The 27,500-nt window shown below is 39.8% G+C and overlaps 1 protein-coding gene and 1 long non-coding RNA gene across 3 annotated transcripts in view; both read right to left on the bottom strand.

Moving 5' to 3' along the window:
- LOC133662495 (uncharacterized) overlaps window positions 1-8,803 on the bottom strand; it is a 16,322-nt gene extending 7,519 nt beyond the window's left edge. For both annotated transcript variants that reach the window (XR_009828116.1, XR_009828117.1), the window contains exons 1-2: window positions 8,509-8,803; window positions 8,312-8,434 (exon numbers count right to left, since the gene is read on the bottom strand). This is a non-coding gene — a long non-coding RNA (uncharacterized LOC133662495). The remainder of the gene's footprint in view (window positions 1-8,311; window positions 8,435-8,508) is intronic.
- Window positions 8,804-19,346: 10,543 nt separating this feature from the next.
- LOC133662488 (zinc finger protein 771-like) lies at window positions 19,347-25,076 on the bottom strand. Its single transcript, XM_062066536.1, has 2 exons — window positions 24,614-25,076; window positions 19,347-20,496 (listed from the first exon to the last, which is right to left on the bottom strand). The coding sequence occupies exons 1-2, from the start codon at window positions 24,822-24,824 to the stop codon at window positions 19,673-19,675; spliced, it is 1,035 nt and encodes a 344-aa protein (XP_061922520.1). The 5' UTR covers window positions 24,825-25,076; the 3' UTR covers window positions 19,347-19,672.
- Between the last annotated feature and the right edge of the window lie 2,424 nt (window positions 25,077-27,500).

Genomic DNA, 27,500 nt, shown 5'->3' with positions numbered 1-27,500 from the left:
TTTAGTATAGAACAACGACGATAAAGATCGCAACTTTTGGTATCTGATAAAAAAAAAGGCTTGCCCCTACCGGAAGTAGCGTGACGTAGTCAGTTGAACATATACGCAAAGTTCCCTATTGTTTACAATGATGGCCGCATGAAGTGAGAGAGATTCGGACCGAGAAAGCGACGATTCCCCCATTAATTTGAGCGAGGATAAAGAAAGATTTGTGGATGAGTAAAGTGCAAGTGAAGGACTAGTGGGGAGTTGAAGCGATTCAGATAGGGAAGATGCTGTGAGAGCCGGGGGTGACCTGATATTCAGCTGGGAATGACTAAAACAGTAAATAAACACAAGACATATATATACTCTATTAGCCACAACACAACCAGGCTTATATTTAATATGCCACAAATTAATCCCGCATAAAAACACCTAGGTGTTTGTTATGCTAGCTCCTAGCTACTAGCTACTAGCTCGAGCTAGTTATAGCTCGAGCGGGTAATATGGACGGGATCCCGTCCATATTACCCGCCAATACAATTCAAACACCTGCACAACACACACACTCACTCAGCCCAAAGAACCGTTCACCTAACCCAAGGTTCATAAAGCTTATATATTTAATCAAAGTTACGTACATGACACGCACGTACTGGCAAGCAATCAAATGTTTGGAAGCGCGCGGGTGGGACCTGATATTCAGCTGGGAATGACTACAACAGTAAATAAACACAAGACATATATATACTCTATTAGCCACAACACAACCAGGCTTATATTTAATATGCCACAAATTCATCCTAATGCTAGCTCCTAGCTCCTAGCTACTAGCTCGAGCTAGTTATAGCAAGCGATCAAATGTTTGGAAGCGCAGCTGTGTACTCACGGTATCGCAACTGTGTTTTCAAATCAAAGTCCTCCTGGTAAGAGTCTCTGTTGTCCAAGTTCTTCGATCTTGACTGCATCTTTCGGGAATGTAAACAAAGAAGCGCCGGCTGTGTACGTGTTGCTGCTGACTTCCCTCGCAAAATAGACACTTCGCACCGACAACTTTCTTCTTTGCTTGCTCAGCTTCTTTCTCCATAATGCAATGAACAAATTGCAACAGATTCACCAACACAGATGTCCAGAATACTGTGGAATAATGACATGAAAACAGAGCTATTTCGTATTGGCTTCAATGGTGTCCGAATACTTCCGTTTCAATGATTGACGTCACGCGCATACGTCATCCTCAGAGGCGTTTCGAACCGGAAGTTTAGCGGGAAATTTAAAATTGCACTTTATAAGTTAACCCGGCCGTATTGGCATGTGTTGCAATGTTAAGATTTCATCATTGATATATAAACTATCAGACTGCGTGGTCGGTAGTAGTGGGTTTCAGTAGGCCTTTAAAGTTTGTTTACAAATGTTTAAATGGGCCGGCGCCTCCATATTTATCAGAATTGCTGTCCCCTTATTTTCCTGCAAGATCACTGAGGTCATGTGACGAGTCTCTTCTTCATTGCCCCATGACTAGAAACAAACTAGAGCAGTTGCATTTGCAGGCCCTAAAACAGTGATGTCAAAAATGCGGCCCGCGAGCCGGATCAAGCCCACAAACGAGTTTAATCGTGTAAATATGAGCTGAATTTTTAGAAGAAATTGTGGTGGAATGTCCGAATCTTAAACAGCAACAAAAGTTAATTTAGTACAAAAGTTTTATTTACCCATAATCAAATGGTACAAGGTTGGATTGAATTGCCATGCAAACAGACAGTGTCTCCGGAGACGTTGGATGAAGCGAGAATCATGCGAATCATGCATAGACTTGGTCTACTTGGTTATTTATGTTTCCCTCGTGTGTCAAGGTCCAGTTGTTTTGGACCTGTTTGTTCTGCAACATCCTTGAATCCCTTAGCCATAACAAACAATCAAAACATCTTGTACAATGTCAGGGCGACCATACGCTCAACTCTTACACACATATGCTCTTCAAATGGTACAACATAGGAAAAAGTGAAAAGGGCAGAAATTCCACTACAAAATAAACTGCTGTTCTTAATGTGTCCACTGGATGTCGCAATAGCAATTTTTGCTAGGCGAGCAAATGGTTCATAACGGGGGTCAGCAACCCACGGCTCTAAAGCCGCATGCGGCTCTTTAGCACCACCCTGGTGGCTCCCTGAAGCTTTTTCAAAGATGTGTGAAAATGGAAATAGATGAAAAAAATACATATTTTTTGTGAAAAATAAATAAATAAATAATGTTTTACTATGGTTTCTGTAGGAGGACAAACCTGACACAATCTTCCTAATTGTTAGAAATCCCATTGTTTATATTAAACATGCTTCACTGATGAGAGTATTTGGCAAGCGCTGTTTTGCCCTACTAATTTCAGCGATCCTTGAACTCATCGTAGTTTGTCTTTTATGCCACTTCTTCTTTGTCTCATTTTGTCCACCAAACTTTGTATTCTGTGTGTGAATGCACAAAGATGAGCTTTGTTGATGTTATTGACTTGTTAGAGTGTTAATCGGGCATTTTTGGTCACTGCATGACTGCAAGCTAATCGATGCTAACATGCTATTTAGGCTAGCTGTATGTACACATTACATCATTATGCCTCGTTTGTAGAATAAGTGATTATTACATTTTAACAGAAGTGTAGAAAGAACATGTTAAAAGAGAAAGTAAGCAGGTATTAACAGTAAACGAACAAGTAGATTAACAATACATTTTCTATCACTTGTCCTTAATTATGTTGACAAAATAATAGAATGATAGATGACACAATATGTTACTGCATACCTCAGCAGACTAATTAGGAGCCTTTGTTTGTTTACTTACTACTAAAAGACAAGCTGTCTAACTAGTACGTTCACTATTTTATTTAAGGACTTAACTGCAATAAGAAACATGTAACATAATGTACCCTAAGATTTTTTGAAACCATTAATAGTGTAGCACCGCTAAAGCTAAAAAGGGCCCCTAAATGGCGCACCCCATGGTTTACAGAAGAAACTAGAGCTCATAAATGATCATGTAGAAAGCTGGAATGCAAATGGCGCGCGGTTAAACTTGAGGTTTTCCATCAAGCATGGAGTGATAGTTTAATAACTTATAAACGCATGCTTACCTTAGCTAAAGCTAAATATTACTCAAATCTCATCCGCCTCAACAAAAACAATCCTAAATTTTTGTTTAGTACAGTCATACTTGCCAACCTTGAGACCTCCAATATCGGGAGGTGGGGGGGCGTGGTTGGGCGGGGGGCGTGGTTAGGGGCGTGGTTAAGAGGAGAGTATATTTACAGCTAGAATTCACCAACTCAAGTATTTTATATATATATATATATATATATATATATATATATATATATATATATATATATATATATATATATATATATATATATATATATATATATATATATATATATATATATAAATAAATAAAAGAAATACTTGAATTTTAGTGTTCATTTATTTACACATATACACACACACACACACACACACAACACTCATCTACTCATTGTTGTACTTGAAAGTACAATGCTTTGTTAAGGGTTGAATTGTCCATCCTCTTTCTATTCTCTGTCACTATTTTTCTAACCATGCTGAACACCCTCTCTGATGATGCATTGCTGTGTGGCACGCACAAGAGTGCTTTCATCAAATGCACGAGAGTGTGGAATCTTCCATCTCTCCCTAGCATGGCCCAAAACCGGTCAATCCTTGCTTCCTGGGGAAGATCTTCCCTGGCAAGCAATTGGTACTCCAGTACTTGTACCCGGAGTCTGGTCAAGTCTAATTGCAGCTGCGGCAGCCTTTTTTTTTTTTGGGACGTGGCCTCCAGCTCCGGCTGAATACCGGGAGTTTGTCGGGAGAAAATCTCTGTCGGGAGGTTGTCGGGAGAGGCGCTGAATATCGAGATTCTCCCGCTAAAAACGGCAGGGTTGGCAAGTATGAGTACAGTAGCATCGCTAACCCAACAACTCCTCCCAGTGGCTCCAACTACTCGGCAGATGACTTTATGAATTTCTTTAATAAGAAATTTGAACTCATTAGAAAGGAGATTAAAGACAACACATCCCAGTTACAACTGGGTTATATTAACACAGATACGACTGTATATACGACGGATACTGCCCTCTAAAATAGTCTCTCTCTTTTTGATTAAATAACATTAGAGGAATTATTAAGACGTGTAAGTGGGATAAAACAAACAACATGGTTACTTGACCCACTTCCTGGGAAACTTATCAAGGAGCTTTTTGTATTATTAGGTCCATCAGTGCTAAATATTATAAACTTATCACTTTCCTCTGGCACTGTTCCCCTAGCATTCAAAAAAGCGGTTATTCATCCTCTGCTCAAAAGACCTAACCTCGATCCTGACCTCTTGGTAAACGACCAACTGGTGTCCCACCTTCTCTTTATTTCGAAAATCCTCGAAAAAATTCTTGCACAGCAGCTAAATGAACACTTAGTGTCTAACAATCTCTGTGAACCTTTTCAATCCGGTTTCAGGGCAAATCACTCTACGGAGACAGCCCTCGCAAAAATGACTAATGATCTATTGCTAACGATGGATGTCATCCATGTTGCTGCTTTTTGATCTTCACGCTGCTTTCGATACCGTCGATCATAATATTTTATTAGAGGGTATCAAAACACGTATTGGTGTGTCAGACTTAGCCTTGTCTTGGTTTAACTCTTATCTTACTAACAAGATGCAGTGCGTCTCCCATAATCATGTGACCTCGGACTATGTTAAGGTAACGTGCGGAGTTCCCCCAGGGTTCGGTTCTTGAACCTGCACTCTTCAGCAATTACATGCTGCCGCTAGGCGACGTCATACGCAAATACGGTGTTAGCTTTCACTGTTATGCTGATGACACCCAACTCTACATGCCCCTAAAGCTGACCAACACGCCGGATTGTCGTCAGCTGGAGGCGTGTCTTAATGAAATAAAACAATGGATGCCCGATAACTTTTTGCAACTCAACGCCAAGAAAACGGAAATGCTGATTATCGGTCCTGCTAGACACCGACATCTATTTAATAATACCACCTTAACATTTGACAACCAAACAATTACACAAGGCGACTCAATAAAGAATCTGGGTATTATCTTCGACCCAACTCTCTCGTTTGAGTCACACATTAAGAGTGTTACTAAAACGGCCTTCTTTCATCTCCCTAATATCGCTAAAATTCGCTCCATTTTGTCCACTAGCGACGCTGAGATCATTATTCATGCGTTCGTTACGTCTCGTCTCGATTACTGTAACGTATTATTTTCGGGTCTCCCTCTGTCTAGCAATAAAAGATTACAGTTGGTACAAAATGCGGCTGCTAGACTTTTGACAAGAACAAGAAAGTTTGATCATATTACGCCTATACTGTATATACCTTTATATACCTATACATATTACGCCTATACTGGCTCACTTGCACTGGCTTCCTGTGCACTTAAGATGTGACTTTAAGGTTTTACTACTTACGTATAAAATATTACACGGTTTAGCTCCAGCCTATCTTGCCGATTGTATTGTACCATATGTCCCGGCAAGAAATCTGCGTTTAAAGAACTCCGGCTTATTAGTGATTCCCAGAGCCCCAAAAAAAGTCTGCGGGCTATAGAGCGTTTTCTATTCGGGCTCCAGTACCCTGGAATGCCCTCCCGGTAAAAGTTAGAGATGCTACCTCAGTAGAAGCATTTAAGTCCCATCTTAAAACTCATTTGTATAATCTAGCCTTTAAATAGACCCCCTTTTTAGACCAGTTGATCTGCCGTTTCTTTTCTTTTCTCCTCTGCCCCCCTATCTCTTGTGGAGGGGGCGGACACAGGTCCGGTGGCCATGGATGAAGTGCTGGCTGTCCAGAGTCGGGACCCGGGGTGGACCGCTCGCCTGTGCATCGTTTGGGGACACTTGTGATTTAGGGCTATATAAATAAACATTGATTGATTGGCCCTAGTGTGTGAATGTGAGTGTGAAAGGCCTACTGAAATGATTTTTTTTTTAATTTAAACGGGGATAGCAGATCCATTCTATGTGTCATACTTGATCACTTCGCGATATTGCCATATTTTTGCTGAAAGGATTCAGTATAGAACAACGACGATAAAGTTTGCAACTTTTGGTCTCTGATAAAAAAAAGCCTTGCTCCTACCGGAAGTAGCGTGACGTAGTCGGTTGTTCGCTTCCTCATATTTTCCTATTGTTTTCAACGCAGCTAGAGCGATTCGGACCGAGAAAGCGACGATTACCCCATGAATTTGAGCGAGGATGAAAGATTCGTGGATGAGGAACGTTAGAGTGACGGACTAGAATGCAGTGCAAACATCTTTTTTCCCTGTGAAAGTAACTTAGGTACAAGCTGGCTCATTGGATTCCACACTCTCTCCTCTCACGGATTTGTATTTCAAACCACCTCGGATACTATATCCTCTTGAAAATGAGAGTCGAGAACGCGAAATGGACATTCACAGTGACTTTTATCTCCACGACAATACATCGGCGAAGCTCTTTAGCTACTGAGCTAACGTGATAGCATCTGGCTCAAATGCAGATAGAAACAAAATAAATAAACCCCTGACTGGAAGGATAGACAGAAGATCAACAATACTATTAAACCATGGACATGTAACTACACGGTTAATAATTCTCAGCCTGGCAAAGCTTAACAATGCTGTTGCTAACGACGCTGAAGCTAACTTAGCAACTTAGCAACCGGACCTCACAGAGCTATGATAAAACATTAGCCTTCCACCTACGCCAGCCAGCCCTCATCTGCTCATCAACACCCGTGCTCACCTGCGTTCCAGCGATCGACGGTGCGACGAAGGACTTCACCCGATCACAGATGCGGTCGGCGAGACGGAGGAAGTTAAGGTGAGTTTGGCGGCTAACGCGTCTGCTATCCATCTCTGTCTTCCTGGTTGTGTTGCTGTAGTCCGCTGCTAATACATCGATCCCACCTACAACTTTTTTCTTTGTAGTCTTCATTGTTCATTAAACAAATTGCAAAAGATTCACCAACACAGATGTCCAGAATACTGTGGAATTATGAAATGAAAACAGAGCTTTTTTGTATTGGATTCAATGGGTCCGAATACTTCCGTATCAACCGTTAACGCCACGCGCATACGTCATCATACATCGACGTTTTCAACCGGAAGTTTAGCGGGAAATTTAAAATTGCACTTTATAAGTTAACCCGGCCGTATTGGCATGTGTTGCAATGTTAAGATTTCATCATTGATATATAAACTATCAGACTGCGTGGTCGGTAGTAGTGGGTTTCAGTAGGCCTTTAATGTTGTCTGTCTATCTGTGTTGGCCCTGCGATGAGGTGGCGACTTGTCTAGAGGTACCCCGCCTCCCGCCCGATTGTAGCTGAGATAGGCTCCAGAGCCCCCTGCGATCCCGAAGGGAATAAGCAGTAGAAAATGGATGGATGGATGATTGATTGATAGATTTTTTGTTAAAATAAAGCTAATAATGCAATTTTTTGTGGTGCCCTTTATTTAGAAAAGTACCGAAAGGTATCGAAATAATTTTAGTACCGGTACCAAAATATTGGTATGTTATTACAACACTAATATCGATTCACAAGACATAAGACATGCTTGAAGTTATGATCATGCAAGGTAAAAATCTGACGTAACCTGTTGTTATTATTCATTATATTTGCAACTGACAGTTTTGTAAGATAGTCGGGAGGTAGTCTGCAATATTAAAATTTGTGGTTGTTTGGTTATGTCACAGCAAATCTTATGTAATTACACTACCGTTCAAAAGTTTGGGGTCACCCAAACAATTTTGTGGAATAGCCTTCATTTCTAAGAACAAGAATAGACTGTTGAGTTTCAGATGAAAGTTCTCTTTTTCTGGCCATTTTGAGCGTTTAATTGACCCTACAAATGTGATGCTCCAGAAACTCAATCTGCTCAAAGGAAGGTCAGTTTTGTAGCTTCTGTAACGAGCTAAACTGTTTTCAGATGTGTGAACATGATTGCACAAGGGTTTTCTAATCATCAATTAGCCTTCTGAGCCAATGAGCAAACACATTGTACCATTAGAACACTGGAGTGATAGTTGCTGGAAATGGGCCTCTATACACCTATGTAGATATTGCACCAAAAACCAGACATTTGCAGCTAGAATAGTCATTTATCACATTAGCAATGTATAGAGTGTATTTCTTTAAAGTTAAGACTAGTTTAAAGTTATCTTCATTGAAAAGTACAGTGCTTTTCCTTCAAAAATAAGGACATTTCAATGTGACCCCAAACTTTTGAACGGTAGTGTAAATATATATTACATAAACTTACCGACTGGTAGGTCTACCAATGAAGGGAACGTGATGGTTTTGACACTGACAGAATGCTGCGATGTCTTCTATTTTTAATCATCATGGCATCATCCAAGGATGAAGGCGACGACTACTCCGATTCCTAAAGCAGAGCAAATTTTATTCAATTACATTAACTGGATTATATAGTGTCATTTACACCGCTCTCAAACTTACCGTCGCTGGAGTGATGACTGGGTGGAGGCCTGTATCGATTCTGACTACCAGTCAGCGTCAAGAGGGAACAGTCTTGAACACACTCTTAAGTTTCCCCCGCCCATAACTGCCACTCCTTTCACTGGCTTTCTCCCTCTACTTCAAACTCTGATGCAACAGAGTGGGCCCCCCTTTGAAAACACACACACAGACACACACACATTAGATAATATTAAAAAAAAAAAAAATCTGTCAAAACGTCAATCAAAGTGCTGACGTCATATAAATTGAATACGAAAAAAAGAACTAAAGTCATTTTGTCTCCTTTCCTGCCTTCCTTGACATTCTGCTCTTCCTTGAGATAAGAAGAGTGTGTGTGTGTGTGTGTGGGGGGGGGGGGGGGGGGTATTCCACATCCTGTCTCCTTACAGCTAGTTACACGCTAAAAAATACTGGGTTATTTTGATAACCCAAATTATGAGTTGCGAGTTTTATGAAGAGCAATCCATTTTTGGGGTCATAAAGGTATTATTTTAACTCAATTTCAGAATCAGAATCAGAATCAGAATAGTTTTATTGCCATTGTTTGAGAACGGGTTCACAAACTAGGAATTTTTCTTGGTGCAAACGTGCGACATAAAACACATATAACACATATTTGGTATAAAAAGAGCTGTTTCTGGGTTTTCAAAACTATGAACCCTTTTTTGAGTTGTTTTTTTCAACGAGTACCACATTTTTGGGTAAAAGGCTTTCTTTATTAAAAAGGTACCTTTTTTTTTTAAGGGAATTTTAATATGGTTTAATCTCATTAACATTATTTACAATCACACGTCTTATGTACATGAAAATATTTGAGCATGCTGTATATAAATACTATGACCATACACGGCAATTCTTGTAAAAACAAAAAATTTCACTCATATAATGCTTTTGAGTATATTCTAATGGAGTAAAAACATTTTTTGATCAGTGTGGGGGGGGGGGCGTGGCCTGCGGACCTGCAGCGAAGCGGGGTGTGCCAGGACCGGCTTCCAAATCAGCGACAGGTGCGTGGATGACCCAGCTGAAAGTGTTTGTCTGATCACCTGTCGCTCTGTTAAAGGCAGCAGTCGGGAAGGAGAGAGAGAGTTGTTGTTGATGGTGGAACAGAAACATACTTGCCAACCCTCCCGTTTTTAGCGGGAGAATCCCGGTATTCAGCGCCTCTCCTGACAACCTCCCGGCAAAGATTTTCTCCCGACAAACTCCCGGTATTCAGCCGGAGTTGGAGGCCACGCCCCCTCCAGCTCAATGCGGACCTGAGACTGAGTGGGGACAGCCTGTTCTCACGTCCGCTTTCCCACAATATAAACAGCTTGCCTGCCCAATGAACGGAGAAGTTAAACAGGACAATACTGCCATCTAATGGATAGCCACCGGAACACTGAAATTCAAGTATTTATTTTTTTTCTATGTGAATAAAATAAATATAGCTGTTGTCTTGACAGAAAAGGCATAAAACCTTTTTGGTTTTTTAAATTTTATATCAACCTGGAGTTGATATACTGTAGAGATTTACTGTAAGCGTTAAATAAAAATAAAAAAATAAAATAATTTGACTTGTTTTTAACATTTTAATGACTTAGACCCTTTATGGTCCCCGGGAGCCCTAAAGGGAAAAAATACCCAAAATCCATATATTTTGTTATGATTTGAAAATGAAAACTATCAAAATGGCCCCCGCAGGCTTTAATTTTTCCGTGTGCGGCCCCTCAGTGGAAAAGGTTTGGACACCCCTGTACTATGGTAATCTAAGTCACAGCAGCTCAGACGAGGCACCAAGCAGTGTGGGTGGGGAGCGTTTCCACAGAGTGTTTCTAGAGCGGCCAGCCTGAAATGCGGGTGTCAGGGACAGACGTGGAAGGAGATTTTTATAACAAAGTTCTAAAGCTTAGTGAAATATCAGATTGTAGGTGGGGTTTTTTTCGCTTTCATATTTCGCTATTTTTTTTGCATTTTTGTTGCGTTTCGCCTGATGGTAAAATATGTCCATCGAGAGGGGGTGTGACGTTCATATGTTGTCAATATTCAGTGTCTTATCGAGTTAATATTGTATATCCCACATTCTTTATTTTCATGTACATTCTGGGTGTCTCATTCAGTAAAAAAATTTAAATTCCATTTCCTTTTTTAAGGCGGTCTGTCATAATGTTTTTAGCATTCAATCGGACATTACTGTGAGGTTTTGTATTAGTGTTCCTAAAAATCAGATATAGCGGCCCCCCAGACACATTTTTTTCTCTTAATTTGGCCCCCCCTCAGAGTCAAAATAATTGCCCATAGTTATAGTAAATTATTAGGTATCACTGCAAAGGGTTAGTTTTGAAGTAACACATATAAAGGGACACACAATAGAGCTCGGACATGAGGGTGCGAGGTATTTTGCGGGTGGCAATAGTCGTAAAAATAAGCCAGAGAAAGAGAAGACAGACATTTTGCGAGAAGCCAGAGGAAGTAGGACGTCTCCTTTTCCTTGCATGTGGCCACGAGGGAATTGTATTTCTTTCCCTCGAACAATCACACTGTAAAATAAATCTGAGATGGCGAATCTGAAAATTGACAACGACTTGGTGGGCTTTATTAGAGATAAAACGAACACGCGTAGGAGAAAAAGTTCCCCTCCTTTCGATTGCAAGAAGGATGCCGTGTTGTCAAATCTCTTCCAAGGGGTTTCTTACCATGGGGTTATGGGGAGAAACAGTACAGGACCACCTTTCTGTCGAATTGTCAAAAACTAATTGATGTGTATTTCTGGTCTTGTCATCCTCGGTTGGATCAAAAGAGACGTCGGAGACGCTTTACTGAACCAAAAGTTGCTTTATTACAAGCGAGCGTGATTATACAGGACTGCAGTTCTTGGAGGAGGTCAGGTCAATAAAATGAGGCACTCCTAAGTTGGAGGAGCCGAACCACAGTCTTATATTTCTTCTTTCTCTGTCTGGGTGTGTGTTAATTCAGGAGAGTACAACCTGACCATGTAAGGAGACTGGGAAGACAACAGATGTACACCATAACTTGTAGGTTGACGTTTATGATAAACATAAAGTCTCTCCTCCAGGATAGAGCTATCACCATTGCATTCCGAAGTCTGAATGTATTGCCTCTTCTCGTGAGAGAGTTAACCCAGTCCACATGCCAATGTCCAAGTAAGGCTCCTTAATGTATTACGGCTGCAACCATTATTTACTTAAACCGGAGGGTTCGCTTTCTCCAAGTTGAATATAAACATTCACCGTATCTAGAACATAGTATGAGTTAATTAATTCACTTCATCATCAATCAAAATGATTGATGAGTCCCGCTCCCTGACTTCCTTCTGACATCATGCGGTTCTTTGGGGTAAGACTATTAGGTTTGTCCAGGCTCCATCCTGTGGCCCTTAAAGCAAGTTAGTTAAAGAGCCCTGGTTCACACCAGCAAGCTCAACAAAACAAAAAGATATAGAAGCTGAAATAAGTCAATGTTTTTAAAGTATATGACAAAATTAAAACCTACCCGTCTAATGAGTGACAGAATGTTCTTAATGAAGACACAGTGGAGAAAAACCTATAAACAGACAGACTTCAACACGAAAACTTTTTGTATACCGTGGAATTAAAACAGAGTAAAATATAATACAAGCCAATTTCTTTATGAAGAAGCCATCCAGCTTTGGCCTCGTTTTTTTTTTTTTTTTTTACCTCTGTAGTGTCTGTTGATATTACCACATATTATGGTGAATGTTTACATTCCTCTTGGAGAAAATGGACCGTCAGTTTTAGGTAACTTGGGGTATATCATTGTGGGCAGGTAATAAAAAAAGTATGGCCATTACGTTTAGCATCACATCTGGACGATATCAGTTCTCCTGAAGAAAACGACTTGTAAATTTGCCCTTGGTATGCAAAGTCACAGCCCCGTCCGTGGGAAGGGAACACATGTTTATGTTAACCCCAACATTTAATTTATGACACTTACACACACGAATGCATGCAACTTGCTGTGCACACACACAAAGGCATGAGATGACATTATTGGGGAATATAAAACTGGTGGTTTGGCTTCTCCAAGGCGGGAGAGATATATTTTAGCTACACCTCCTCCAGGTACTGCAGGCCTGTTTAATGACGCTCCCTTGTCTCGCTTGCAGTCTGCCCCGCAGGATTAATTTTGAGGATCAATCATAGACAATTTAGAGTGAAAAGCAAATTTTATTTTCACTCGCATACAAAACATTCTAACTTGGATTGTTTCCCTGCCTTCGAGACTCTCCCGAAGGACAGTGCGGCAAAGACACAACAAACTACCTTCTTGTCTCTCATGGACACGCACTTGTTGTTGTTGACTTCGGACTAGCGACTGCGCGACATCAAGGCCGTGGAATAAAGACACACAGCGGGCTTACACACACACATGCATTCACAAAAATATACGCCACACATACATACGCCACCTCCCATCCCATGCCCCTGACGCGAATCCCTTAGGGGTGATGGATGGATGGGCAGCGCCTGAAGAGCTGCAGCCTGCCACCGTGGCCCCCACTCCCTCCCCTCTGTTGCAAGTCTCGAGGTGTTGTAATATGTATAAGTGCTTTGCTATGGCGGTTTTTTCCCACTCCAGACTGGGCACCCCTTAGGAGCCCATTGTAGATTGTATTTTTTTTACTCATCCTCCCCCAGCGTTGACCTTTTCCCCATCTTTTACGGGGCGCCTTGTGGCGACCCATCAGCGTTCCTGTTCTTTAACCCTGCACACTGTTTGTTTGTCTAATCTTGAACGGGGTTGTGCTGAAAACAAAGTTTTCGTTGTACTTGTGCAATGACAATAAAGACCTACCTACCTACCTTGTAATACAGTAGGTTGGTTTTTCAAACATCCGTCAACGACGTCTCCTTTGATCCTTCACACCACCATGTCGTCTTCAGGTCCAGCCCAGGATGACAAGATCAGCAATGCACATCCCCTCAAACAATTGACCCTTTGTTTTTATCAGCCCTTTTCCGGTCCTCACTTTTAAATGGGCAAACATTTAATATAGTTATTATTTTGTAACAGCCCAATGAGCAGCACAGTGACAGTATAAATCAATAATTATGAATGAATTTAAAAGCCAATGGCCAAATTAGAGCCAATCCGATTAGTAATCTTTAAGACAGTTGATGACTAGTCAACTATCAAAGTAGGGGTGAGTTGCAGTCCTGGGGCCGTACTTATCAAGCTTCTTAGAGTGCCATTTTACACTTAAGTCCTGAGAATTTGCGAAATTTAGTCCTACTCTCAAACTTAAGAATAAAAGCTTTTTATCAACGTTCTTAAGTCTAAGAATCACTCCTACTCTCCACGATATTTAAGAGACCTTCAGAGGTGTCTTAAGTGGTTAGGAGTTGCCAGCAGGGGATGGCACTGAGGCGAGAGAGACGTGCGCAAACGTTCAGGGAACGGAACAATGTTTGTTTTTTTTGATGACGAGCAGCTGATCAAACGGTATCGTTTAGACAGAGCGGATATTATTTTTGTCACAGATTTAATACTTTTCGATTCCTTGTTGATTTCTGCATGTGTCTGCAGCGGGCTAGTATATATAGAGCCACCCACACCAGTTTCAAATTAGTTGCCTAATTAATGAATTGGAAAGAAAATGTTATGACAGTAACGTATGTGTGTGGCCGTGAGGTGAGTGACGTCAGTGAGTGTGTGGGCGATAGAAGAGAGGGAGCGGTAGCGTGAGTGCCGGCGGGGACTAGTTTGTTTTGTATTATTTTGTAGTTTATTGTCAAAATATACACTCCCATTGTCCACTTAAATATTTCCAAGATATTTATTTATTCTTAGACAACGGATTCCCTTCCGTGATTGGTCATTTCTATGGACACAGAAATGACGTCACCTAAAATTCCGTTTACGGCACATAGTAATGTCGTAATTCAGCTCTGAGTGTGACACTTAAGATTCAGTCCTACACTTCGCTGAAAGTGTGAGTAAGACGCTTGATAACTAACTTTTAAGTGCAGCTTTCAGCGAATAATTTATTTACTCTTAAGTCAACTCTTAGCAGACTTCTTAGGAGTAATTCTAAGAAGCTTGATAAGTACGGCCCCTGGTAGCTAACAAAATAAACAACTGGAACACATCTTTCTTTCAGATCTTTCAAACTGTAGTGGCACAATCGTTGAACGGCGATCATCAGAGGCTTTACTGAACCAAAATTTGCTTTATTACAAGCGAGCGTCATTACACAGGACCGCAGTTCCTGGGAGGAGGTCAGGTCAAATATGGACGACTCCTAACTTGGAGAAGCCAAACCATCAGTTTTATATTCCTCCTTCCTGTCTGTGTGTGTGTACGTCAGGAGAGCACATCCTGACCATAAAAGGAGATGTTTGTGTGTAAGTGTCTGGAAAACAACTGCTTTAAACCATAACTTAAATGTTGGCGTTGAGCTAGACGCGTAGTCTCCTCTCAAGGATATTATCACTTTTGCATTCCGAAGTCCCAATTAGGGCCTCTTTCCTACGAGAATTGATCCATTGCACCTGCGAATATCAAACTAAGGCTATGTCTACACTAAGCCGGATAACCCCTTAAACGAATAATTATCTAGCCTAAGCCCCGTTTCAGCCACACTAAACTATCGTTTAAGGTTCCCCTCCTCGGACACAGTTTTACACGGGTAAGTGCTCCATGTATTTCTTGAAACTCCGGCTCTTAGCTTTGTATGGACGCATTGATCGTTTACAAACTGAGTTCGGAGAGGAAGTGACGCCAGAAAGACCGCCCGCCACACAAGAAGTGACGTCAGAAATAACGCGCCAAAGCCAGCTTCATAATAAAGCGGTTTCGTAACTCGGAGCTAACCACTGGAAATATGGAGGCGGGTCTTCCAGACATGCTCGTGTTTCTCCTTCTTCTACATGTACAGACGCTTGTGGAAATCACACATGAATACCTTTGGAGAAAGAGATTGCAGCTATTTGGGATACAACACTTATCTGACGGCAAGAGAACTTTTGAATGTCGAGGTCAGCTGTGATTCTACTTACCGAAAAACTTTGTCCATTTGTCGAAGGAGAGTCAACGAGAATGCGGGCTACCGTGGATGTGATAAAAAAGGTAGCGTGTGCTTTGTATTACATGGCCGTCGAGGGAAGACTAACTACGGAAAACGGCGAATGCTTTTGGACTGGCAAAGCAGACTGTATCAGTTATTGTCCGCCATGTATTTTGCGGACTCAACGTCTAGGTCCAGAGTATATAAAGTCACCAAAAACGAATGGACAATGAAGGTAAAGGCAAAAGAGTGAAGAGTGTCCTAACCAGATATCTAGATCCCTAGATTGATTGTTGTCAAATCGTGTACTTTCGTGTCCAATAAAGATTTGATCCATTTATGATGGCTCAGGTGTAATTCACTACAATAGGGCCCCACAGCACACTGGATTCCAGTTAATTGAAATACCACAACACTGGATATTGTTCAGATAAGTTAAACTGAAAAACTTGCACACAAAGCAACACTGGAGGTGACTATGACGTGCGCATTTTCCACGCATGCGTATTAGGGGGTCTTAAACGACCATTGTGTGTGTGTGTGGACAAGGATAAGGTTAGGTGGGATTTACCCTGAATTAGTGTAAACGGGGCCTTATCTTATTGTGCTCAAAATGAAATACCACTGTTTGCTTAAACTTGAAGGTTTGCTTTCTCCAAGAAGAATATGAACATTCACCATATGTAGAACACAATATGAGTTAGTTAATTTACTCCACATACAAATGTTATAGTTTGCGATATCATTGTTGTTAAGACAATTATTAACATCAACTAAAAATTGTATTTCCGCCGTCTGTTAGTTTTTCAAAAGAACCCTTCTAAAATATTAATAAGAACCCATTATCTGCTTGTGTAGAACACATGCATGCAAACACGGTCAGTTTGAGAAAAAGACAAGAATAAAAGCATGGAAATGGTCACACTACACGTGTTTAAACATTGTAAAATCAAAAAGCTAAGGCTGATTTGCAGCTTTTAAATTGAATTCAATTGAGTTGTATACGTACACAACTATGTAGCAGGGACATTGAACTACTGGCGGTCAGCGTCAAACCTTATTGCATCCTCAGGGAGTTTTCACATGTAATTGTGATAACTGCACCCCCGCCCCTCCCGGCCGTGAGTACAGTCATTAGAGACTCACTTCCTAGTATTGGTGTGCCGTTAGGGCCAGCAAGGCCTTCTCTGCTGGCCGAACATAAATCCATCCCATCCATCCATTTTCTACCGCTTGTCTCGTTCGGGGTATGCAGGGGGTGCTGGAGCCTATCTCAGCTGCTTCGGGCGGAAAGCGGGGTACATCCTGGACAAGTCGCCACCTCATCACAGGGCCAACACAGATAGACAGACAACATTCACACTCTTGATCATAAATTAATAAAAGTTAATTTTAATCTACTTTCCATAAAGTATTCATCATATTCTCTTCATGTCTTATTAGGCTCATGTGTTGCTTGTTTTTACGTTAGAGCTTTTATCCAATCAGAATTTAGCTAGCTTGTGGCCAGCGCTGTATGAATTCTGTTGGATAGACAGTTGCGATAGCCAATCAGATCACGAGTTGTTGACAGTAGCCCATCTAGGTAGCTGTCAGGTTCAAACACTGATGACATCTATTAAACAAGACAAGAAGCAAAGAATCAGGAGGAGAAACGTGTCAACCTGTAACCTCTTACACTGTCACCCACGCTCTGGCGAAAAAGGTTTACGTCTCCTCCTTTATTTGGACACTCCCTGTTTACACAACAACATCTGCTTCCAAAGGAATGGGGTGTATGTAAACAGTCATTGTTTTTGGTCACCTTAATACAAAAGAAAAAGATGCCTCGGGCTTGGGCTGGTCCTGGATTCAGCTTGGACAAGTCTTGGATCACAATAGATAACCCCCATTCCGTCTCCTCCCATCGTACACAATGGAAATTTTCCAAGCCTTTGCTTGGTGCAACAAAGACAACCTCTTGTCTGTTCATTGGGAACTTAGAGAACGGAAAGTTTTTTGATAATTTACATACAATTTTTCTGACAGTAGCCTTACGCTAAACGTGACTGCGATTGGATTTTCACTTGTCACTCCCAAGTGAGAATCCAATCACAAGTTGTAATTTGCGAAAAGTAGGAAGGGGCACCGGAGCCATACCCGGCCAGCAGAGAAATCATCGGTTCTCACTTTAACTCACAAAGAAAAAGTTTGAATATTTTATTTATTTATTTTGCCACATTTAATATGTTCTTTACAATATTTTTTATTTGGACAGTACCATGTAAGGTATGTTTTAAATGTTGTAGTACACAAGTGTGTTTCTGTATAGCAGGGGTCACCAACGCGGTGCCCGCGGGCACCAGGTAGCCCGTAAGGACCAGATGAGTAGCCCGCTGGCCTGTTCTAAAAATAGCTCAAATAGCAGCACTTACCAGTGAGCTGCCTCTATTCTTTTAATTTTATTTATTTACTAGCAAGCTGGTCTCGCTTTGCCCGACATTTTTAATTCTAAGAGAGACAAAACTCAAATAGAATTTGAAAATCCAAGAAAATATTTTAAAGACTTGGTCTTCACTTGTTTAAATAAATTCATTAATTTTTTTACTTTGCTTCTTATAACTTTCAGACGACATTTTTAATTCTAAGAGAGACAAAACTCAAATAGAATTTGAAAATCCAAGAAAATATTTTAAAGACTTGGTCTTCACTTGTTTAAATAAATTCATTAATTTTTTTACTTTGCTTCTCATAACTTTCAGAAAGACAATTTTAGAGAAAAAATACAACCTTAAAAATGACTTTAGGATTTTTAAACACATATACCTTTTAAATTCCTTCCTCTTCTTTCCTGACAATTTAAATCAATGTTCAAGTAAATTTATTGTTTTTATTGTAAAGAATAATCAATAAATTTTAATTTAATTCTTCATTTTAGCTTCTGTTTTTTCGAAGAAGAATATTTGTGAAATATTTCTTCAAACTTATTATGATTAAAATTCAAAAAAATTATTCTGGCAAATCTAGAAAATCTGTAGAATCAAATCTATATCTTATTTCAAAGTCTTTTGAATTTATTTTAACATTTTTGTTCTTGGAAAATCTAGAAGAAATAATGATTTGTCTTTGTTAGAAATATAGCTTGGTCCAATTTGTTATATATTCTAACAAAGTGTAGATTGGATTTTAAACTATTTAAAACATGTCATCAAAATCCTAAAATTAATCTTAATCAGGAAAAATTACTAATGATGTTCCATAAATTATTTTTTAAATGTTTTCAAAAAGATTCGAATTAGCTAGTTTTTCTCTCCTTTTTTTCGGTTGAATTTTGAAATAAAAAAAGAGTCGAAATTGAAGATAAACTATGTTTCAAAATTTAATTGTCATTTTTTTCGTGTTTTCTCCTCTTTTAAACCGTTAAATTAAGTGTAAATATCATTAATTATTAAATAATAACATAGAGTTAAAGGTAAATTGAGCAAATTGGCTATTTCTGGCAATTTATTTAAGTGTGTATCAAACTGGTAGCCCTTCGCATTAATCAGTACCCAAGAAGTAGCTCTTGGTTTCAAAAAGGTTGGTGACCCCTGCTGTATAGCATTTCTCCAGCCGTGGTCATGTGGTTACATTAATTATGGTATTTTGAGTGGTATTTATTAAAGTCGGACTAAGTAGGACATCACTGAAGGCCTAGGTGGGAAACGCACAGCCCGCCACTGCTTCCTAGTGTGTCTTCCTTTAAAGGGTCCCCCTGCAACATGTGCTAACTAGGAAGTTGTAAAATACAATATTGTAAAAAAAAAAAAAAAAAATTCCGTACTTTGCTACAAGTTTGTTGTTTTTTAATACAGTAGTGTTTCTCACCTTCCTTATCAAAGTCCTTTAATAAATCCATCCATCCATTTTCTACCGCTTGTCCCTCTCGGGGTCGTGGGGGGTGCTGGGGCCTATCTCAGCTGCATTTGGGCGGAAGGCGGCGTACACCCTGGACAAATCGCCACCTCATCGCAGGGCCAACACGGATAAAAAACACACTTAAAAAAAAATCAAGGAACCTGAGTCACCAACGCGTGGGATTCCTTGTTTGGTTTTGAAAAACGGTGCAGGTTTTTTTTGTACGTTTACCTCATTTCAACAAGAACACTTGTGTTTCTTAATATTGTACTTTTCAGAGAACTTTTTCTCGCACACGTTGCAGCTGAAGGGCTTCTCGCCGGTATGCGTCCTTGCGTGTCTCATCATGTGACCTTTCTGAGAGAATCTTTCCCCGCACAGCGAGCAGGAAAAGGGTTTTTCGCCGGTGTGCGTCCTCGTGTGCCTCCGCAGCGCTGAATGGACGCGAAAGCTTCTGTTGCACAACGTGCAGGAAAAAGTTTCCCCTCCTGTGTGCGTTCTCTGGTGCGCCATCAAATTTCCCTTTAAGGAGAATTTCTTATCGCAAAATGGGCAGCTGAAAGGTTTTTCCCCCGTGTGGCTCCTCACGTGTCTTTGCAAATCAGTCTTGCTGCGAAACTTTTTGTCACATTCTGGACACTTCAAGTGTTTGTTGTCAGTGTGGCCTCTCCTGTGCTTTTTTAAATTACCTTTGCTGTCAAACCTTTTGTCGCATTGAGAGAATTGAATGTGTTGGGTGGAAGTGTGACACGTCGTATCAGTTTTAGAGTCAGGGGAGTGTGACACTATGTCGTCACCATCTGATAGGGGAGCTAAAAAGTAGTCGGCTTCGGATCTTCTCGTCTCCGCACTTCGACTGTGACCAGGCCGTGACCACTGAGCTTCACCTTCGTCATCTTCACTCTTCACAATCACGCAAGTCACAGGGAACTTGCGGATGTCAGCATCCTCCTGAGTCCCCACTTGCTCCTCCTCTTTAACCTGGGGACACCAAGGTTCCTTCTGCGCCACCCTGGCGCTCCACTCCTGCTGTTTAGGGACGAGTTCTTTTTCACGGACGTCTGCAGAACACAAACACACGGAAGAAATAGAGGTCTTTATAAATACAATGGATAATAAAGTGTTGCGTTACTAAACATGTGAGGGTAAGACACAAAAAAAACGTGCACTGCGTGACTCTACAGTGCACTTACACACACGAACGTCACCTTAACATGGTCAGGATGTATGCAACTTGCTGTGCACGCACACAAAGGCATGTAGATATGATAATGATAAATGATATTTTTCGGTATTGACAGACACAGTTTTATGTTCGGTTGTTTCATGTTTCATGTAGAATTTATTTATATATTAAACATCATTATAACACAGACCTGGGCATTCTGCGGCCCGCGGGCCGCATCCGGCCCTTTGTGCGTCCCTGTCCGGCCCGCGTGAGGCCAATTATAAATTACAAAATAAATTTTAAAAAGTATCTATGTCGAGTGTGCAATACAACGGTGCTGCTTTTGTTTTGAAAATCGTTATTTGTATTACTTCCGTGTGGACGTATGCGTGTGCGTGATTGTGAGTGAATGTGAACAGCTGCAATCACAAATGACAAAATAAAGTTGAAAAAACATCTATGTCGTGCGCGCAATACAACTGTGCTGCTTTTATTTTGAAAAGTATTATTTATGGGCGTGTGTCCGTGTGTAACCTGCGAGTGAAGGTGCACATGCAGCGACAAGTGATGCACGGTTTACACCCGAGACGCTAAAAAGAGAAAAGTTGATGAAGAATGGCGTGTTTTCAACAAGACATGGACTGCCAAGCAACGTTCCCTCTAAGGTGCGTGCCTGCGCAATTGCGCACTGCTCAAGCGTCCGCTGCGCACAGCAAATATATGCCGCGCACCAAATCAAATCCCATCTGAATTCTAAACAAAATAAACATATTTATTCTATTTAATTTTGCAATGCAACTTTGAGTGACAGTGACAACAAGCGGCCCTAACGGTGTTCGTCAACACCGTTCAATTGAACACCGTTCAATTATTGTAACGTCTATCGAGATGCTTCGAGGAAAATAATTATATCGATCACTTTATTGAGCAAAACTGTTTATATTCGGACATAACCACACCAAAAACATGAGTAAAACACTTCTATCTCGAAAAACTAGTCATTTTCTGCCGTACAAACCAGGCCAAAACCAACTTGTCATCTGTCACCAACACGCATACCATTAAACCACTGGTGCGTTTATGGCCAACAAAAAGTCGGACAACTCAAACACCACACAAAGTTACACTATGACTCCTCAGTCATACGTGTGCTTATTTTACTGTCATTTATTATTAATGTTAATTTATTTATATTAGTCATGGAATGCTGTTACACACACTATGTTGAAGTATTACTATTATTATTAATTATTATTATTATTATTATTATTTATCTTACGGTATATATCAAAAATAATATTGAGCAAAATTTAATTGAAATATTGTCGATGTGGCCCTCCAGCAGTGCTCGGGTTGCTCATGCGGCCCCCGGTAAAAATTAATTGCCCACCCCTGTTATAACATGATGAACCCTCTTTTTCCTGTTTCTTTGTTAAGCAAACTTTCCAATGATAGCAACCTACTTTTAATCGGGTAAATATTAGGAAAATTATTACATTTTGAAAGCCAGATTTAACCAAAACGTCAACAGGACAATGACCCCAAACACACGTCAAAAGTGGTAAAGCAGGGGTGTCAAACTCAAATACAGAGTGGGCCAAAATTTAAAACTGAACAAAGCCACGGGCCAGGGTTGAACAAATTAACATTTTAATAGGGACACAAACAAGTTTTGCATTGAATATTGAACAAGCAAGGCTTATATAACTTTATAGTGACATGCAAAATCGAGTTTCAAATAATAATAATAATAACAATAATTTAAAAATATCAATGGCATATCAAATACTATTTAAATAAAAATGTAATGCCTCTTTTCTATTTGCAGCCTTCTGAGGTAAATATCAACATTAACTTTTTCCACAGGCTAATAAATTTGAAAATAAAATAATGAATAAACCAACCATTCAGGACTTTAAACTGCTCAGTTTGCAACACACTGATCTAATCTGATGTGCCCAAGCCAGATACCTGCCATCTTTTCTTGGATGCTAGTTCATTAATGTCGGGGCTCAGGCTTTGAGCTGAGGCAACCTTCATTATCGAACGAAGGTGTTCACCAGTCATTATATCTCGTAGTCCACCCGGACCACAGTCTTGGGGGCGTGCCTTAAAGGCATTGTCTTTAACGTCCGCTTTTCATCCATTCTGACAACGTGCCGGCCCAGACACAGGACATGTGCGGCTTCTGTACGCACACACACGTGAATGCAACGCACACTTAATCAACAGCCATACAGGTTAAACTGAGGGTGCCCGTATAAACAACTTTAACTCTGTTAGAAATATGCGCCACACTGTGAATCCACACCAAACAAGAATAACAAACACATTTCGGGAGAACATCCGCACCGTAACACAACATAAACACAACAGAACAAATACCCAGAACCCTTTGCAGCACTAACTCTTCCGGGACGCTACAAAATTAAAGATTAAAAAAAGATTAAAGTAACACTAGATGTGGTGAAATTTGTCCTCTGCATTTGACCCATCCCCTTGGGGAGCAGTGGACAGCAGTACACCCCCCACCCCCACACACACACACACCTTGTAGCGTCCCGGAAGAGTTAGTGCTGCAAAGGATTCTGGGTATTTGTTATGTTGTGTTACGGTGCAGATGTTCTCCCAAAATGTGTTTGTCATTCTTGTTTGGTGTGGGTTCACAGTGTGGCGGATATTTCTAACAGTGTTGAAGTTATTTACCATCAGTGTAACCTGTATCGATGTTGATCAAGTATGGTTGCAATTACGTGTGTGTGCGTGCAAGAAGCCGCACATTTTATGTGACTGGGCCAGCACTAGTTGGACTGAATGAAAGGCAGACGTGACGATATTTGGGAGGGGCACTGAAGTTTGGGAGTCTCCCGGGAGAGTTGGCAAGTATGAGAAGTAGCGGTGAATGCGGTGGTACCGCGGCACCGCTGCTGTATATAATCGGCGGGCCAGCTCTAGTGTTAATTTGATATCGCCTCAAGGGCCAAGTGAAATTACACGGCGGGCCAAATTTGGCCCGCGGGCCAGAGTTTGACAACCTTGTGGTAAAGGAATGGCTAAATCAGGCTAGAATGAAGGTTTTAGAATGGCCATCCCAATGTCCTGTGGACAATGCTGAAGAAACAAGTCCATGTCAGAAAACCAACAAATTTAGCTGAACTGCACCAATTTTGTCAAGAGGAGTGGTCAAAAATTCAACCAGAAGCTTGTGGATGGCTACCAAAAGCGCCTTATTGCAGTGAAACTTGCCAAGGGACAGGTAAGCAAATATTAACATTGCTGTATGTATACTTTTGACCCAGCACATTTGCTCACATTTTCAGTAGACCCATAATAAATTCATCAAAGAACCAAACTTCATGAATGTTTTTTTGTGACCAACAAGTATGTGCTCCAATCACTCTATCACAAAAAAAATAAGAGTTTTAGAAATTATTGGAAACTCAAGACAGCCATGACATAATGTTCTTAAAATGTGTATGTAAACTTTTGACCACGACTGTATATATACAAAAATAATATATATTGTTATTTTTATAAATTATTATAACACGCAGAGAGCCTATTGAAAATGAGCTGCAGACCAAACTTAGGACACCTCGAGTAACAATGTTGAGGGGTTCTAATCGATTTAAGGACTTTGTGTTGAGCAAAAAATAAATAAATACAACTTTAGGTCCAAATTAACTTGAAGTGTTCAGATAACAGGCAAGCAGACAGACCTTAACGAAGGTTTGAATCTCTTTCTAGAAGTGAAAGTGCTCATGGCTGTGTCTGAGTGTGTTCTTAAAATGAGAGCTTTTCAGCAAAGTCTATTTATTAGCAATTTAGTGTGAATACTTTAACCAAAACGGTCAACGCTAAGACCTTCAGCCCCATTGACTTTGTATGAAAGAGGTTGACCATAAATTGGTGCAATTCACTTAAAAAATGATTACAGGAACGCGTTGCTTATATTTACAAGACTGGTTTCATGTAAATCAATTAATTAAAAAAAAAAAACCCCCACATACCTTCTATTTGAGGCTTGAAAACAGCATCCAGCAGTTGACGTTGCCGCTCGTTATCCTCTTTTGCTCGACAAAGTTCTTCTTCGTACTCTGCTATCGTTCTTTCTAATACAACAAATATTTCTTCCACCACCGCAGTCAATCTTTCACTCACCAACGCTCTCAGCATTTGGACATGACACATTTTGTTTTTCAAACAATTAACAGTTAGCATTTGTTGCTAACTTTCTCTGCGTCTCTTTGTTAGCAGCTAACAAGGTAAGCTAGCCCGAGCAGCTTTAAAGTGCGAGGCTGTAATGAACTGTGAGGTTTGGTCTACGGCGAAATAACACTTCTAAATATACTCAATTTAATTTTAACACGCCATAAACAGAAAAAAATACAGGCATACGCGATCTCTTAGTGATGCGTTCCTAACTTCCGCTTTTTCTTCTTCGGTGGTGTCCAAACCGGTAAATTGAAATGTTGTCGCCACCCCCCGGAGAGACATGGTACCATACACGTTGTTTGCTATATTTTTAATAAATAGTATGATACAAACGACATTGATTGCACTATTGTAATGTAAACGGTCGCAAATGAGTTGAAGCAAGCAGTGTTTACTGTATTTATTATTTACATAGACATGTATTTAATATTACAACTACTTTACAGCAGGTATGTCCAATAAATACGGTAAAACCAATCTAATATGGGTCGATAACGCTAAGCTAACTGGACAAAAACGCACATCTTAACTGTGTGCTAAATGTGACAAAGCAAATTAATTTTATATATACTGATATATATATATATATATATCAGTGGAGGCTCCTCCATAGAGGTGGAGGAGGCCTGGCCTCCCCAATAATTTGAGAGAAGAGAGAGATTTAAAAAAAACAATAAATATATTTATTTTATTTATTTATTTTAACAAAAAACATATTTTTTATTTTTTATATTCATATTATTTTAGTTTTGTTCATAAATCTAAATGTTCCCATGGCTAAAACCCAATATTGCAATTGTAAAGCAACAGGCCAGATTTCCCTATCAGTTTGTATTAAGGGAGGCCAGGCCTCCCCTAGGAAATTAGCTTCTCATAGAAGTCAATGTAATGCATGCTTTTTCATGCCAATATGTGATTGGCCAGATCACTGAAAATGGGTGGGCAACGGAGGCCTGGCCTCACCATGCATTGTGTCCAGGGCTGAAAGATTGACATTTTGTTCGTCCAATCACATGCTACTGGTTCATTTGGAATCAATCCTTTCCTTTCCTAATCAACACAGAAGCCATTTTGAGAATTCGCCAGCCACTTCAGTCAAACAAACACTCGCCATAGTGGCTACGAGTGTCCTATCAACTTGTGCTTTTCAGGAAATTTAGAGAACACCCCTGGCTATCATCCGTGAAGTTTATAGCTCATATAGCCAAATACTTTTTCTTAAAACGACCTCGGAAATCGGCGAGATTCTGGCGCAATTTGAGATCTTGGGCTGGAGATAGATATGCGTTAACGTTAAACCCTTCACTCTAGGCATTTCATGTCCTGTATTTCTCAGTAAATGAAGCCAGCACCAACCTGTGGAGTGGAGTCCAGGAGAGAGCATGCCGCCCCTCAGCTAAACCAGATGTGAGTTGAACTAATTAGATGTCTCTACCAGTGTTACACCACTAGTTCTCAGTAGTAATAACACTCCATTTTGTCTGTGTTTCTCAGCAGATAAAGCCAACTGGAACCATATTTTTACATATTTTATATTAAATATATTGAATAAAACTACATATGATAAAGAAAGTGTTATCTTATCTTTTTTATATGCTAAACTTGATTAAATTGGTGATTACATGTTGAAGCTGTAGAAGAATGAAAAATGTAAGCTAAACAAAATTGTTTTTAACTACATAATTAAAATTCCTGCCTTTTACACATGTTCACTTGGCGTTTATATAACATCCAAATGTCATTTCTCAGCTTAATTATCAGGCAGGCTCATAGACTTACAGCAATGTAATTTCTTCAGGAAGGCACAAGGCTAAGCTCTGCACAATGAATTGCATCAGCAAGAACTTTCTGACTGTAGCTTACACTCCAAATAGTATGCCTTTGGCCAGCACAAAGACAGATAAGAGAACAGGGAACATTCCATCGCGAGTGAAGTGAGCAAGCGGAAAAAAATGGCCTCCTCAATTCTGGAAGTCACCAGCCTCCACTGATATATATATATATATATATATATATATATATATATATATATATATATATATATATATATATATATATATATATATATATATATATATATATATATATATATATATATATATATTTATATATATATATATATATATATATATATATATATACACATATGTATATATATATATATATATATACTATATATACACATATACTTATATGTATATATACATACATACATATATGTACATATATATACTTTTATATACATAAAAATACATATATACGTATATATATATATATACACACACACACACACACATATATATATATATATATATATATATATATATATATATATATATATATATATATATATATATATATATATATATATATATATATATATATATATATATATATATATATGTACATATATATACTTGTTATTGGCGCAAAGTTGAAAAGCCAGCATCTGTGATGGTATGGGGGTGTATTAGTGCCCAAGACATGGGTAACTTACACATCTGTGAAGGCACCATTAATGCTGAAAGGTACATACAGGTTTTGGAGCAACATATGTTGCCATCCAAGCAACGTTACCATGGACGCCCCTGCTTATTTCAGCAAGACAATGCCAAGCCACGTGTTACATCAACGTGGCTTCATAGTAAAAGAGAGCGGGTACTAGACTGGCCTGCCTGTAGT

Source organism: Entelurus aequoreus, linkage group LG02 (genome assembly GCF_033978785.1).
Source record: "Entelurus aequoreus isolate RoL-2023_Sb linkage group LG02, RoL_Eaeq_v1.1, whole genome shotgun sequence".
Lineage (NCBI taxonomy): Eukaryota > Metazoa > Chordata > Actinopteri > Syngnathiformes > Syngnathidae > Entelurus > Entelurus aequoreus.
The sequence above is the reverse complement of the archived record's forward strand: the minus strand, read 5'-3'. Positions and strand labels throughout refer to the sequence as shown.